The sequence below is a fragment of the Camelus ferus genome, chromosome 10 (genome assembly GCF_009834535.1).
Source record: "Camelus ferus isolate YT-003-E chromosome 10, BCGSAC_Cfer_1.0, whole genome shotgun sequence".
In the NCBI taxonomy this organism is placed as follows: domain Eukaryota; kingdom Metazoa; phylum Chordata; class Mammalia; order Artiodactyla; family Camelidae; genus Camelus; species Camelus ferus.
Window position 1 is genome coordinate 35,300,666 of NC_045705.1, and position 16,824 is coordinate 35,317,489.

The 16,824-nt window shown below is 48.5% G+C and overlaps 1 protein-coding gene across 1 annotated transcript in view; it reads right to left on the reverse strand.

Annotated features, from left to right (window-relative positions):
- Nucleotides 1-16,824, reverse strand: part of TENM4 (teneurin transmembrane protein 4) — a 2,614,134-nt gene that overhangs the window by 57,649 nt on the left and 2,539,661 nt on the right. The window contains exons 29-32 of the mRNA XM_032488752.1: nt 10,974-11,093; nt 5,774-6,035; nt 2,934-3,201; nt 369-512 (exon numbers count right to left, since the gene is read on the reverse strand). Coding sequence (XP_032344643.1) covers nt 369-512; nt 2,934-3,201; nt 5,774-6,035; nt 10,974-11,093 — 794 coding nt within the window. The remainder of the gene's footprint in view (nt 1-368; nt 513-2,933; nt 3,202-5,773; nt 6,036-10,973; nt 11,094-16,824) is intronic.

Below are 16,824 nucleotides of genomic sequence, written 5' to 3' on the forward strand. Positions count from 1 at the left end.
GAGGTTCTCTCCAAAGAGACACCTTGCTGAACCAAGACGCTGAGTCATGTGCTCCTCTTCCACGTCCTCATGGTGTCCCCAGCTTCCCTCAGTGACAGCACTGTCCATGGCACAGCATGGAAGTCACCTGGGAAGTGCTGGTCTCTGCCCAGAGTGTAAACCCTTGAGGCCTTTCATTTCTGCATCCCCAGTGCCTGGCAGTGACAAGCACAGAGCAGGTACCCAAGGAATATTTGTGATTAGTCTTTCTGACCAACTGATCACACATGAGCCTGTGTAACTGGAAGTGTGTGTTTTCTGTCTGGCAGGCCACAAAGCATATGGGACATGGGCCACACCCGTCGCCTGGCTCCTGAAAGTCCACTCACCACTTTGGATGTTGAGGGCGTGATGTTTGTCCAAGCTCCATCCTCCCAGCTTAGAAGCATCGATTTCATAGCCCTGCAGCACTGCTGTTCTTTTTTCCCACAGGATCAGATCTGGGCAAGATTCATACTCGTAACCCACGGAAACTGTAGAAAACAAAAGGCAGAAAATGCACAGGTAAGCAAAGCCTCTTCTTTGGCCTTAGATCTGCAAGCAAGGCCCCCGCTTGTCTTCTGTAGAAAAGGAAGAAGGACCAGATTTCGAAGTGGGAACCAGATCTATGTGCAACACACACACAGAGAGGCCAAGTCTAACATCTTTTTTTTTTGAAGAGCTATCGTTTATTACTGGGAAATGTTAAACAAATGCTCTGAATACTTTGAGAAGGACCTGGGAGAATCAATTCCAGGGAAATAACTTTAGTACAGAAAATACTTCAGGCACTAAAGTCTTCACTGTAGCATTAGTAGTAATAGTGGAAAGTTGAAAGTAATCTAAAGGTCCAAAAGGGGTAAGAGGTTGAACAAACCAAATGTATCCACTCCAGGAATGCAGCTACTGGAAATTATGGTTATGAAGATCGTGGGTGACATGGTAAGTGCTTGTGGGGTAATGCTGAGTTGAAAAGACTGGTTATGTACAGTATTATTCTTAGTTAAAAAATATACATGAAAAAAGAAAATAAATGTTAATGTTATTAAGTAGTTATATTTATTTATAGGAATATGTATGACTTTATTTCTATTGTTTTGTTCATTTATCACATTTTTATTAATGAACATGATATAACTTTAATAAAGGAAAAACATCCATACATAGAAAAGGAGCTCAGTTAGGGTACTTTGAAAACTGGAAGTGGCTTTGTGGCCTCAAAACTTGAAAATCCCCGGTTTCACTTTTATTTCACAAATCTAGGCCTCCTCAGAGGGTCACTGAGATGCAGACTCACCATGGCAGGCACCCTGAGACTGGGTTTGTGAAAAGCCCTATGACTGCTGTATGGAAGGGAACTGGCAGAGACGGGAATGCCATTTCTTCCAAGTATCTTTCTATGCAGACCATTTCCACGGGGTAATATTCTACAACATGCTCAAGATATGAATTAACAATTGGCAGCCCCTTAAAGTTTCCTTTAGGTGCCATAAAAGATTGCTGGCCATCTATGGCAGGAGGGAATGAGGCTGGCAGATGTCCCTGTGACCTCTTCCCTGTGACCTTGAGCCCTTCAAGCAGCCACTATGCCTCCTACTGGTCCCCTGTCATTTCAGGAAAGTAAACCTCAGTCCCTGTAAAGACACCTCCCATTTTAACTGGCTCTGGGCACTAAGTGTGCTCATTTCATCTGAAGAGGTTGTAAGGCTTCACTGTTTTTGAAGAGACCATAGAAGAAGTTTGGTTCACAGAAGGGACCATGAACAGTGAGGGATGGCATTTTTGCTCCCAATGTGTCCTTGTCAGGTAGGAGGGGGATGCAAAACTACAGGGGAGATCAGGCGTAAATCCAGCTCAGTTCCTTCCCTGTGCATCCTTGGGAAATCACTTCACCGCTCTGGGCCTCAGCTTCCTCATGCAGAATTTGAGGACAATTTCTGACTCACAGGGTGGCTGTGAGGATTAAACGAGATACCAATATGCAGGGAGCACACTGCCCAGAGCAAGTGCTCCGTGGACGGACATTCTCTTATTGCCTGTCTGCCTGCCTCCTTCCCTTCCTTTCATCCCCCTCTCCCTTCCTCCCTCCCTCCCTCCCTTTCTTCTTTCATTACTACTTCTCTGCTTTCTCTGTCTGCCTTTGCTGAATCTAGAAATGGAATGAAACTGGAGTAAGGTTCAAGATGAGAAGGGATTTCCTGGGCTGTTACTCTAAGTGCTTGCAGGATTAGCTCTGCAGGGGTTAGGGCTGCTCACAGGCCAGCTCTGAACCCTTCCTGGGAGCCGGCTCTAATCCCGAAGCTGAGATGAGCGCAGTCAGGCCCTGGAAGCCCAAGGTCTGACGGGGCTGGGACTCCAGGTGAGGCTGCAGTCACCTTCTGCTTCACCTTGAAAAGAGACGGCAATCACATCAGCCAAGAGACTCTCTGATCGGCAAGGAGGTAAAGAGTCCAAAAAGGCTGTCTGATGAGGAAAGAACCTTAGCTCCTGCACCTCAATAAATCTGAAGAAACCCAGAAGCTCCAGACTCCCATCTTTTTATGTGTGAGTTCAGGCCTGATGACCAGGGAGTGGGGCACGGGGGTGTGGCAGGGGCAGGGCCGTGTCCACGTGGCTCTACGTCTGTGGCACCAGCCTCCTCCAGCCCATCACATACCACCAAGTGCTCTTCAAAGGCCTTTTTGGTGTTGCAACCCCTTTTTATAATGGTCAAGTTTTCCACATGGAGGTCTTTGCATACATTCTTTTAGGTCATGGATAGTTACTGAAAGGTCTTGAGGGCCAACTAGACCTTAGGTATTTCTGAGAAGAGAAAGGGAGGAAGAAGAAACAAAGGAAGTGGGAAAAAAGCCCCGTCCCACCCCTGCCTTATTGTCTCTGGGGGTGGCGTTGAGTCCCGCGGCTGGGAGGCTTACCGAAGGCTTCTGAGAGCCCAAACACCTTCTGGTTGTAGACATCTGTCTTGTCCCAGATGAAATAATAGGACAGGTCTGGGGCTGCAGCAAACCACTTCCTGAAGAGGCGGCCCTCAACCGCCACCATGAGGTGGACCTTCATGAGGTTGAAGGGGATGGTGGGGTGGGTGAGGCTGATCCTCAGGACAGATTTGTAGCCAGGGGTGCGGCTGCTCAGGTAGCTCAGCCTCATCTTGCAGCCGGAGATGGCGATTTCCTCCTGCAAAGCCTAGAGACAGAGCACAGCAGGTGACGGGCATGGAATCAATCCCTGGTAGAGGGAAGGTGGCCACAGCCCCACGTACGCAGGTACTCTGCGTGTTCAAGAGGCAGAGGAGGAGGAGCAGGAACCAGGAGAGGAAGAAGAAAGAAGAGGGGGAAGCCGAGTGTGAAGAGGAGCAAGAGGTGGAGGGAGAGAAGGAAGAGAAGGGAGGAAGGAACTGGGAGAAAAATAAGACTCCGAAGGCCTGGATTCCGGGGCCAGCTCTCACGTGGTGCTTCCCTGCCTCCTTGAGCCTCAGGCTCCCCCTCCTTTCAGCAGGGATGATGATGCTCATTTCACTGCATTACTGAGAGGAACCCGGTAAGACAATGTGTGTAAAATACTTGTCATAATGCCACCGCCCCTCCTGCACTAGCTGGCATCCCAGAAAACTCGTGGAACCTCTGATCTCAGTTTCCTCACTGGACTAGTGTGTGACGATAAAGTAAGGCCACTTATATAAAGTGCCCAGTGCATAGCGGGTACAGCGCAAACGTTAAGCAGCGGTGCTGCTGCTGGTGGCGGTGCGGGAAGCAGGGGGCACTGTGAAGCAGGACCTTCCCCTCAGACTAGTGTGGGCGGCTGCCTCAGCAAGAAGGACTGCTTCTCCCTCACAACTTTCCTAAAGCACTATCTGTTTCAGGAAGGTAAACAGAGGCTACGAGACGTTGACCAAACCATGACGCAGGGTTTGGGAGCACAGGTGGCCGAGGACCTGCGGCTCACACCCCGGCTCACCCACAGAAAGAGGACAGATCAGGAGTCTGCGGGCTCCAATGCTGGGCTCCGGGAGTGGAGCGCTGGGGGAGGCAGCACTTTGTCTCCTGGTGCAACAGACTCAGCTTCAAGATGGCAAGTTTAAATTAATGCCAAGATGCCCAGGCACATGGCAACAAGGCGGAGAACTTTCATCAGCTTGATGCTCTGGGCTCTGTTTCAAGAAGGGGACATTAAATCAATTGAGGCTAACGTATCCATTAAAAGGACGACGATTATTCTACTCTCATGTTCACAGGGGAGCTGGGCCTTCACAAAGAAAGCCTTTTCCTCTCTGTCCATGTCATAGGTGGCTGTGAACTCCACTCCCGCCCCCCATTCTCCTGAACACACAAAATTTTAGGGATTGGGCCCATATCAAAGCCATTTTCATAAATTTCAGCTTATAAGTTCTAGGCAAAGCAGGGCTCGAGAGCCATCCTGACACTCTCACAGATACTTACTTTCCTTAACATACTCTTTAACATGCACGCAACCCTGTATTTGCAAAGGCTAGCTAATGACAGGAATAGGAAAACCAGAGAGTTTGTTTCCATGTATTTCATGAATATGGTCATAAGCAAGGTTTGTGACCCAGTTGGGCTTGTAGACACCCAGACCAGGGAGCACTGTAGAGAGAGGGGGACCTTTAACCTCATTTGTTCCTAAGTCCCACTCCTGGGAAAATGTGCTGGAGCTGAACCAGGGCCAAGTATCAAATTGCTCCTCTCTCCAGCAAGCTCTGTCTCCACTGACAACCGCCTCTGAAGAAAGGTCAGCCTGGCGGTTGAGACAGGAGACAAGTGCTGAATCTCTGAAAATGAGTGAGGTTTCAACCTGTGGGCTTTTGTGAGAATTCCAAAATGGTTGTTTCCTGCTTGTGGGCTGGCGACTGAAGCCACTCGGCAGGGCAGAGCGGAGAGATGGGCTTGCTCAGCCAGGCGTCAACTACACACAAACAGGACTGCCTGCCCCGCTCCACCAGCACCGGCCATCATGAACCTGCACGTCATCACCAGAGCTCTCGTGAGGCCAGTGGGACGACAGGGACTTCTCCCCGAGCTTCTGCGCCATCTCCCTTCCCCCCCAGGCTCCGTTTCTGCCATGAGAAATTCGGCCGGGAGGGCAGAAGAAATTCAACTCCACAAAGCTTTGTTCAGCAAAGCATCTGTCTTGATTTCTATCAGATTAAAATGCATTTTTCCAAATTACTTCCTTTTAATGATAATTAAGTAAAGCACTCGCGTGTCCAGATTCGAGCCAAGGCACTCCTTAATTGGCCTGAAGGCAGTGTGTGTAAAATAATGTTAATAATAATAACGGCTAAAATTTATTGAGCACTTAGTAGGAGCCAGACATTGTGCCAAGCATCCCATATACATTTTCTCATTTAATCCTTAGTATGATGCTAACATTTGGGACCTTCTGTCTTACTCGTCTTGGTAGAAACTGTCAACATCGCTATTTTTAACAGGAATAGGGAAAGAGGGGGAGCACTGGAGGCTGGGGAGAAGGGAAGTGGAAGGGACTTGGACGGCAGAGTGGAAAGGGAGTGGGAATGTATTACCTGCTGGAGTGTGCCAGGCAGTGCACAGTGCTCATGTGTTTTAAGTGTGTACGCGGGTGGCCATCATAGCCCTACACCACGCCTGTGGGGTCTGGCAGCTGGATTCTGGATGATGGGCTGATGGGCTCTCTCCTTCCCCGGTCACTGAGATCCTCCTCCACCCCAGCCAAACGAAATCAAAGCATGGAGAAACGCAGTTCAGAAAGCAGAGTATACCTGGATTTCCGGGACGATGGGGCCTTTCTCTGCACAGGAGCTGGCGAAGGACGTGAGTGGGGATGGAGACACCACGGGGTTGGGGCGGGCGAAGTTGCTCAGGTCACAGCTGGGAATTTCATTCTCCTCATGCCGCATGATGATGGTTTCCATGACAAAGAAGCGATCCCAAGGGAGCCAGAGGGTGTGCTCCTGTGTGATGAAGGGGGCCCGCTCGAACCGCAGGATGATGGAGATGCCGCCATTCGTGACCAAGTCAAAGCTGTTTGGGAGGGGAGGGTGAAAAGGAGAGGAGAGGGAGCGGCAGGAGGAGCAGGACACAGGAGATGAGGAGCAGCAGCAGGAGGAGGAGAAAGGGGGGGGGGGCAAGGAGAAAAAATTACACCAAAGGATCTGAGTACTTGTCGAGGGAGACTCTAAATCCTGCAAGACTTGACTGCAGCCACAAAGAGGGACAGAGGTTCCAGAAAGCATTGTATTTTGAAAGTGATTCACCACAGAGAATTTGCCAAAGCCAAATTAGTAACCACTGCTATAGAGAGTCATTTGCCAGTTACAGGACAGCTGCTCAGCCTCTGCTATGGTGTTCCTGGTACTTAAGGCCTTTTAGAGCTGAAGCCCAGTGAAAGTTCAGCAGAATAAAGCAGAACAAACCTGCCCTGTGTTAGAACCCGAAGCCTAGTTCTGGCTCTGCCATGGGCTACTGTGTGATCCTGGGTAAGTCACTTAACCTCTCTGACTCTTAATGTGCTCACCTGTAAAAGGCAAAGGTCTAAATGGGTTATTCTTAAGCATTAAGATTTTATGACTCTACAGCAATTTCATCTCTGATTGTGACACTTAACACAGGCCTGTAGAGTTACAAATTAGTTAAGTAGTTTACTGACGGCACAATTAGGATCACTGTATCTTAGAAGTGAAAGGGGGACCAGGAGACTGAGTCTCAACCTCCTAGTTGAGATAAGCTCTCTGTGGCAGTATCCCTGAGAGCTGGTCACCCAGCCTTTGTTCATCACCCTCCGGGGATGGCCAGAAACTTGCTGGCAGCTCTGTTTTGGTTCTGGCAAATTAATTCCCATCACGTGCAGACAAACCTGACAGGGCACCTGCCCATCCAAACCCCCATAGAGCACCAGATCTAAGCGTTCTGCACCTACGTGATCAGAGGCCAGATGAGCTCACATTATAGACGATGGGAAAGGAGGCCCAGGTGTAGGCCCAGGTACATCACTAGTACTGCGGGCTAGGTCTGCTTTTCCAAGAAAGTGTGTGGCTGCTACTTAAGGCTCCACGTTCAATGTGCAAGAAGATTAATTCAGACCAGAATTCAGTGTCCCTTCCCCCACCCCACCAAAATGGAAAGTTTAAAATCAAGTAACAGCTGAACAACTGGAAGGGAACTCAATGGTCATCTGACCTGGCCCCCTCTCCAAATATGATGCTTAAGTCCCTTCTACAGAATCACTCTGATGGGGCCATTTGGTTCCTATTTGCACAATTCCAGTGATGAGGAGCTTGCTATGCCCCCAGGAGGACTGTCCTATCTTTGGTTAGTTCTGACTGTTATGACTTTTTTCGGGGGAGGGTGGGTACTGAGCCCAGGTACCTCTCTTTACAGCTCCTCAACCACTGGGCCTTGTTCCACCTGCTGGGGTGACTTCTAAACAGTCTTCCTCTGCCTTTGACAGTCCTTCATGACTTGGAAACAGTGATCCTCTCTACCTGCCACCTCCTGGCTGTGATGTCTCTTGGGACAAATTCCTTTAGTTATTTCTATTAAGATGCATTTTCAAGGCCTGTCTTCATCTTGCTTCTGTGGATGGAGGGCTCCTGCTAAGTCCTTACTCACTCAGATTTCCCGTTCCTCCCCTGGGTTCCCACTGCACCTCTAGCACTCCTCCTCATAGCCCACATCACACTGCCCTGGAATCACACGTTTACTCTCAGGCCCGGGGACGTGGATTCCTCTGTCTTTCAGAACCTAGCCCTGTGCCTGATGGTTACAGTTTACAGGATGAATGCATGAGTGATGCTGTCAATTTCTTCTGAATTAGCTGTACATGAAACACCCTAAGTTCCTTCTGACTTTGGCCGATACCTAAGTCAACCTCACCTTTACCTGTGCAGTTGGTTTTAGAGAACCCATTGCAGGACCTCACCTTCATCCCTGATAAACACACCTTGTGGGGTTGGCCTCATTGTTCCAGCTTGCTCTCCCCGCCTCTAGAAGCTGCAAGGGTTGTGCACTGAACTGTCCTGTTCTAGTGCCACATCTTGCTCTTGGTAGATGGTGCCCTCAGATTTGGGTCCCCAAGCACCAAAGTCTGACTCTTCTGTCCTCTGTCCTTTTCCCTGCTCCTCACTCAGCCCCTTTGGGTAGAAGAAGTTGGGTACCATCATCCTTCAACACATAATGACAGAGAAACACCAAGGAAGGTGTTTGTCTTGAACTAAGAGTCGAAAGTTTGGCTTTTCAGGAGAATATCCAGGGTTTGGGGAAAGTACCCAGAGAACAAGTTTCCTGTCACAGCACTGAACAGCATCTGGACTCGGACAAAACATATTTAAGCATCAAACAGAATTTTGGCCCGACTTACAAGCTCTCTTCACAGAAGCATGAGTGTGGGGAGGGAGTGAAGGCAAACATGAAAAGCACATTCTCAAGGCTGTGAGCAAGCTGGGGGCGGCTGGCCTTGCCAAGAGCTGGGTGTGACTGGCTCTTGCCAAAAGCCTGGCTTGCTCATCTGGAGGGGCACGGGTGTGCATCTGACCTCAAAGGGAAGGCCTGCTTCTCACGTGAAGCCCAAACAGCGAGGGCCACTCCAAGCACTGTTGCTGATGCCAGAGGTGAATTATGTCCCCTGTCCAGGCCTCCCTCTCCTCACATGAAAGGAAGCTGATGATCATCAACACTTGGCAGAGTTATTAATTGGGTGGATGAGGTCATGGGTGGGAAAAGCCCAGGGCTCCACTCCCTGGGCTTCGTGCTCTGCATAATCCCATCTTTCAATTCAACGAGCCTGAACTGAACTCTTGTCCGCTGCTCTTTTCAAAATTTTCCTCATGACTTCTATTTTCCATCTTTTTAATGATCTCTTCGGCTAACTTCTCTGCCACCGTTTTCTGTTTATGAGCTCTTGTTAAGACTTGAGGTCTGGGATTTCAGTGTGTGGGCTGTGGGGTGGTGTGTATGTGTGTGAAGGGAGGTGGTTTGGACAAGGGCAAGTATCACGGTGCCCACCTGCAAAGTGAGGAATACAAAGATGAATTAGACATGGTCCCTGGACTTGCACACATTGTTATCTCCAGGCTATATCTCTAGCCTCACAGTTTCTCCTGGGGTATGAGAGGCAAGAAAGAAGGTGAGTTAGGTAGGGATGAGGAGGAGGAAAATGGGCAAGATGCTGCCCATCCACACATAACAGACAGGGATCTTCAGACACTCAGAGAATAAGGAATGACGTTCTCATACATTATGCAATGTCTAAAATGGGAAGAGAACTTAAGTCCCATAATACATTGCTAGGAACTGTTCTGAAACTCAAGCTCTAGAGTGTAGCAACGCTGGCTAATCTGGTGTGCTGTAGCTGCCTGGTGCAGGAAATACGGCTGGCACGAACCTCCCGGGACGCTGCTCTCACGGGGCAGCAGAGAGTGCGGGGGCAGCACAGCAGGAGAAACCAAAGCCCGGAGGTGCTGAGTGGGCTTATCCCAAGGGCCACCAAACTTACTTGGCTCTGGTGTGTTTTCTGGACCCACCCTAACCAAGCACAGCAGGCAAAGGATGGACGATTCACCATCTCACATGAATGATGGACAAGTTTTATGGCCAAAAAAAAAAAAAAAAAAGCAGTCCTCATGGCTTCTTTTTGATGACTGTTGCACAGCAGGTAATAATGTTCAGAATATCTGTTGCCTAGGATGCTCACACCTGCTATTTCCATAAAGCAGGCAGCCCCGAGCTGGACGGTGGTAAAGACAGCACGAGGGAGATTGCTCCATGCTGTAGTGCCAGTCTGCACTGAGGTGCTTCCCGGGATTGGTGGCCTGGCCCGGGCAGATAATCCCTGGGGACTGGGCGCCAAGCTCTTCCAGCTGGGACCCTTCCCATTCACAGGGAGGGGGAGAGCGGGGAGAGGGCTCCCCGCGCCAAGCTTACCAATCCCGTCTAAGAGGCACACGTGTCTACAAACAGATGAGCCTCTCCTTCATTATCACCTCGGCTGGGCCATGTTCACATCTGAGATTGGATTAAAGAGGTGCTAAAATCAATCAGGCTGGAGCACAATTTCCAACACAGAGTGAAAATCAACCTTATGGGCCCACACTTAGCCAGATGGACTGCCACCACCTGGCTTTATTAAAAATAGAGGACTTGTCACCACTGACAGCCTAAATATTCCACTTTCCTCCTTCCTCTCCCCTTCTCTCCAAAATAGTCTCATGGCTTACACTGTGATCATCACCTTCTTAGTTTGTAATTTTAATAAACTGGTAATATTTTTTGTATACTTGCTATGTGCTAGACCTGGAGATATAGCAGTGGACCTGAGCAGGGGAGGGAACTAAGATTTATTAAACACTTACTATGTGCATGGTGCTTCTCCGTCCATCATAGTGAATCCTTACTACATAGGTGTGAGACAGATAGTATTGGGACCATTTAACAGATGAAGCTAAGGCCTAGACAGGTGAGGACATTTGTCCAAGAACACACTGCCAGCAAACGGGGGCACTAGAGTGATTAAAGAAACCTCACTTCATTCAGGCTGATGAACTGAAGGTTCACACAGGGATCTAAAGGTCAGAATTCTATCATTGCCGACTGGCTTCCGTAGACCTGGGTGGTTGCTGATGGAAACCAGGCAGCAGGAATCCTAAGACCTCTGGAGCTGTCTGGTCTGTAGAAAACGGTCTACGTGACAGTAGTTTATATCATTAAGCCATGAAACAGGACACCAGGGACAAGGTACCCCATGCTTACTCTGAGAAGAAACTGCTTAATTTAGAGCCGAGGGGACTTAGGCCAGAGTCAGTTACGAGGCCACACAGCTAGGGAGCTGCAGAGCTTGGCACTGGAATTCCAGTCCTCTGCCTCCAAGTCCCATCCTCTTTGCACATTGACATTCCAGCAGCAGTGATGGGGCCAGACCATGAAGGCAGGGCCTTCACTAACCCTGGTCCACAAGGGGCCTCTTACCTGCCATCTTGCCTGCTGATCGTGTATCCAAAGAGAGGGTTATTGAGGAAACTGATGTTCACACCAACCAGCGGGGTCCCATCTGATGTCATCACTTGACCACGAATGACACATGCATGCCTGTTGGTAGAAAAGAGAACAACATGACCTACTTTTCATGCTCAGAACCCTGGCTGGCAGGGAACCCCTGGAGGTCAGAAGACAGAAGGCAGGTCACTCAGACGTATCTCGGCACCCAGGGGTTCATGGTAGCTACTCAAGATGAATACCACCTTCTTTTGTTCATAGCACCTCAGTCTAAGTCATCAAAGCATCCTCTAAAGAATCGTTATTGGGAGATGTTTCCAGCTATCTCACTTAGAGGCTGTCTTCTAAGAACATTTTATTATGCTGCGAGGTGATAAAGCTGGTCCAAGGGCTACAGGGTACATGTGCATGTGAATTTGAAGTCGCACGACTTGGGTTCAAATCTTAGCTCTGCCACAGTTCTGTAAACTGTTTTTCATCTTTACACAGAGTGAGTTCCCTACATGGCAGTGGTGACAACTGTCACTAATAGTCTCATTGGAGGTGGACTTTCAAGAAAATGAACGGGATGGAGGGTACTTCCTCTCACCCGGCACTGGAGACAGGAGAAGGGCAGATGCTAGTGTCCCCTTGGCGTGGATTCTGGAACCTGCCACCTCTCCCAGTATCCACCCCCGGCTCTCCTTCTATATTCCAGGCAACAAGCCATCTGCTTTTCCCAAACTTGCCAGGCAAATGTTGTTTAAAGCCTCTGTGCCTCTGCAATATTCTTCCATCTGCCTCATATGTCATTTTTGTACCCGTCTCCCAACGTTCTCATCCTTTAAGACCCAACTTTAAATGATGCCTTTTCCCTGAAGCCTTTCTTGACACCCCGAATTAGAATTAGTCATTCTCTCTTCCAAAGGCTGGCACAAACCCCTTGGTACCCTACCACCTTGTACATGTTTCTCCTCTCACTAGCCCGTGAGCTCTTTGAGGGCAGAGTCAAGGTCTACTGTTTTCCTCTCTAGAGTGCCCGGAAATGCCTAAGAAGTTATTGTTTAAACAAACAAACAGAAATAGTGGATTGAGTAAAAAAAAGTGAGACAGTCAGGGATCACCTAGAATGATGTTTTTTCAAATATTTCAGAAACACAATCTTTTTAGCAGATGACATTTTATAAGGATGCCAAAGTGGAAAACAAATAAAGACAAGATCTCTGCATGAAGTAGAGGCGGGGTCCCTTCTCCCCACAGGGTGGTTCTGAAGGCAGTTCTCTGGAGTCTTAGTATCTGGAGAAGCCAAAGAAAAGCCAGCTGGAAAATCACTGAGTTAGTGGAAGAATAGGTAGAGGTTGAGTTATTTGCTCCACAAGCCACACAGGGAGGTGCAGGCAGAGCCAGGCCTTGAGCCTAGGCGTCACACTCTGGGTCCAACCCTAGGCCAGTCTATATACCACTGGCAATGGGTGGAAGTGAAGTTGCGCACTAGTGTCAACATCCTAAGGGGCCAGAGCGCTGGGGAGACGGTCCTTGTTGACAAGAGAAATCTGAGGCAAAGATGCAGGCGCTGTTGTCCAGACAACTTTCTCTATTCACCTCATATCACAAGGCTTTTTTCCTGGCCTGGGGAAGAGCTACTGATGAGGCCTGTGGGCATTCGTGGGAACAAAAAAATCTCTAACTCAGCCTCTGCTTTATTAGGTACCTACATCTCTACCTTCCTAGAGTGATAAACTTTTCTCTGTTTGATGAGAAAAGCAATTAACACCAGCCTTGTAAGCAGCTGGGCTCACCGGTGTCAGCCTGTCCTTTCTGAAGGCAGGAACAACTACCCACAATGCAACAAGCACCCCACCTTGCCTCACCTCACCACACACAATCCGGTTAAAGCTAATTCAGTCAGTGGTTTCCTTCCGAGGCCCTTGGTCTAAATGCAATTACATGGCAAACAAGTTAAGCGGAAGAGGCTCAGCAAAGACTCTCAGTCCTGCTCTGAAGGTCTCCCAATATATTTATGTGAAATTATCTCCCTGCTAATGGGAAAGGTTTATTCCATCAATTGTATTCAGCCGGTACTGAGAGATGCTTTCTTTAATGGAGGAAAATTGAATTTCTTACTGCTGGAACTTTGTCCTTCTAGAGAATTACTAACAGATCTCATCTCCTGGTGCTGGCCAGTCTCCAGCCTCCTTTTGACACGTGTGCCTTCAGATTCTGCCTGAACAATAACCAGCCCTCTGGGGATGGCTTCCTTTGGGGGTTGCCCTGGCTGCTGCCCTCCAAACACACACAGGCCAACCTCCACTGATTCATCTCTCCGCAGGGACTTCCTGATAATTGGGAAACATTAAATCAGCACCATTTGGCCATCATGTCACCTCCGCTTCAGCAAGCCGGAGCAGATGTAATTTTAGCCCAGGCTCCTGTGGATTGCTTTGGATTCTGAAGAAGATTAAGTTGACTCCCTGTACCCTTGTGGGCCACAGAGACCTCCTGCCCAAAAAGGCATCTGGCTCAGGAATTAAGTCCTGGAGCAAAGCACTTCCATCCTCCTTCTGTTTGACCATGACTTTCAGTTGTCAAGAAAACCCAGTTCAACATCAAGGCTTCCCTGGAATAAAGGAGGTGAGCAAGTCTGCTCTGTGGAGGCCTCTAAAATGTGTCTCCTGCCATGTGTTTTTGTCCAGGGAGGTCTGAAGAGAGGTCAGTTCTGGGCTTCCAAATGCTTTCTTTCTTCATCCACTTGTTTAATGGATACCACAGTGGTGCACTGGTGAATATTTAACAACTGGCTTTCCAAAAAAAAAAAAAAAAAAAGCAGCTTTAATTCGTACCATTTACCTATTTCTGTGGTGTAAAGACTTCCACCATGGATGATTTCACCCTACCAGTGAGATGTCACTGCACCCAGAGTTGGGAAGAAATGGTCAGTGAGACACCATTATATGATATTATTTCCACCACAGGGATATGATAAATAAACTCAAGAGCAGAGATGATGGGAAGACACAATGAAATAACTAGGATGTGATGAGTTTCGATTATTTATTACCTTTGTTTTTAATTGTGATTTTATATAATTTAATTTTTAATAGAAGTTTAAAGTTGTGTTTAAAAACTAACTTGCAGAATTCCTGAACATTTGATAAGCAGTTCCTATAAGCGGGATGAGCCAGCTTCTGTCCACCACTGGAACAGTGACCCTCACACTAAGGGTCAATGCATCTAAGAAAGAGGTGCTGCTTTGACTGCGAAATTCCATGATGGAAGACCACCTTGGTGAGAAATCACTAACACGGGCTGCAAATCACTGTCACCAACCTGGCTTCCCAGCTGGCTCACAGGATCCTCTCATCACCAGTCCTGTATTTGACATGTTTTGCTTTTCCCTGGTCACTGTCTTGGCAGAATGGGGTCTTGGGGTGTTATTTTCTACTCATCTTCAGGGTCCCGTCTAAGCTGTCATCACCTCAGGGAGGCTGCTGCCAACTCTTCGTGGCAAAATTAATCACCCTTCCCTGGGTTCCTCTAAACCTTCCAAATATCTTTCTATAATGTGATTGTCATCTAGTGATCTCCTTCACATTTGCATAGCTATCTTGTGTGCTTCCATCTCCAAAGACTGGGTAAGCATGGGATCTTGCTCCCTGAATGTTTGCTACGTGAGAAATGATCAAGTAACTGAAACTGAGAGTCAGACTTGCTCAAGGACATATAGCAAGGAACACAATGGGCTGAGTTGACGTTCAAAGCCAGTTCTCCTGACTTCCAAGTCCTTTCTCTTACTACTGTGTTACGTACCTGCAGTCACTAAAATTCACTTAACTTAAAAAATGGGTCACCCACTCTAAGCCAGGCACTGTGTTAAGTGCTGGGGTTATAGAAATACACGAGTTACAGTCCCAGTTGCTGGCTGGAGCTCACCAAAGGCAATTTGAAACGCCTGAGTGTAGTTGTCTCTGACACCAATGAGTCAACACATGGGTTTGGCATATGTCAGGCAGCTGGGATAGAAAACAAGCGATTAGGCTGGGCGAACTCTGCCAGGAGGCGTGCTTGTGCCAGGCCAAGGGGGGCATCAAACATGCTGGCCTTGGTCCAACCAGACACTCAGGGCCTGACTGAGGTGTCCCAGCTGGCGCCAGCGGCGGGGAGGATCCGCCTGACGGCTTCCTGGGGACAGTGGCCAGGTCTGGGATCAAGGGAGGAAACTGATGGAGAGACAAAATCACTGTGAAACAGAACCAAGCAAATAAGAAACTTCACCTCAGCTGCCAGTCGGGGAGAAGTGGACGGAGGGGTGGTGGTGGAAAGAGCCCTGGGCAGGGAGTCAGTTCCCACTTCCGACTCTGGCGGCTACTTGTATGACCTGGGAGAGCCTCCTGACCTCTCTAGACCTCGGTTCGCTCATCTGCCCACACAGGCTTTAAGTTTTCCCCCAATCAGCTGTCAGGTGGAATGTATAATGGTTTCAACCTGGTGCTACTCAATCCAGCAAAGCAGCCCTTCTACGCATGGCTTCAGAATCCAAAGGGAGCTCATGCAATGCCTGTACTGATTTCTGAATCGTTCCCTCTACATGGAACCTTCCATCTGTTCACCTGAAAACCGCCTCAGGATCCACCTGCACTCGCATCCCCTCAGCTGTCTCTGCAAAGACTCTGAGTGCCATCACACCATGAGGGCAGTCTTTCTCCCCCAGCGGACCATAAGCTCCTTGATGATGGGGACCACACCTCCCTCACTGCTGTACTGCCAACACTGAGCATGGGTGATGCTCATTTCTCAGCGGGTGAAAGAAAACCTCTGCCAACACAGGGGTTTGTCCTGGAATTTGAATGCATGGTGCAGAGTAAGCTCTTGAGAAATTGTTTACTGAATGAAAAAACTGGTGGGTTTCTGTAACTGAAAGGGAGGGAGATATCAAAGAACTCTGAGCTACTTGACTTTGACAAGGATATGGCTAGCGAACCGAGGACTGGAGGGACTGGGGCTCTCTAGTTGGTCAGTCCAGGGTGCATCCCAAGGCTCGGTTCATTTCCTTGGAGGACTCACCCACCTTAGCTGGCAGCCCTCCTTCTTTGGTTCCATAGCCTTCTCATCTGTTCATTTAAAATTTTCAAAAACTTAAAAAAAAAAAGAATGCCAGAAGTGAAGCCAGATTTGCTCTTCAATGTGTATTATACAAGCAGACAGAGGAAGGAGAAGGAAGAAAAACTGCAGCTTCAACTTTTTGTGTTAGTATATGGCCCTGGTGTTCAGGAGACTGGAACAACCATTTGGGATCTAGGTGGCAGAAAGTAACTTTGGCCTTTTTCTGCTTGAAAGTATTTGCTACTCTGTGCCACTACTGGTTATGCAAATCACTCTTTTGCATTACATACTTTAAACAGATTTATATGCCTGACTTGTACCAACCCTTAAAACTTTCCTCTGCCAACTTGTGCTGACTGACTGGGGATCTTTCCAGCATCTACTGCACTTTATCCTACCTCTTGAAAGAATCTTAGCCCCACCTCACGACCTGCCCAACAGCCCCCATCTAAAGGGTTCTCCAGCAAAGCCTGACCCTCTCCACTCTGTAGCGCCTGAGATCTTCTGTCCAGCCTGGCCACATGGGCCGCTCTGAAGCTGTGTTCTCTCTCTGTCAGTGCTCTGCCTCCGTCTCTTCAGCCAGCTTTTCTAGCCTGATGTCTTCCACCTACATACGTATTCTTGGGAACACACTAGTCCTGATGTGTTAGAAGAGACCTTCCTGATCATCTCTCTCACGTTTCTCATTGTAGAGCTGAGAAAACAGAGTCTAGACGGGGGATGGACTTGCCCGTCCTTGCAAGAG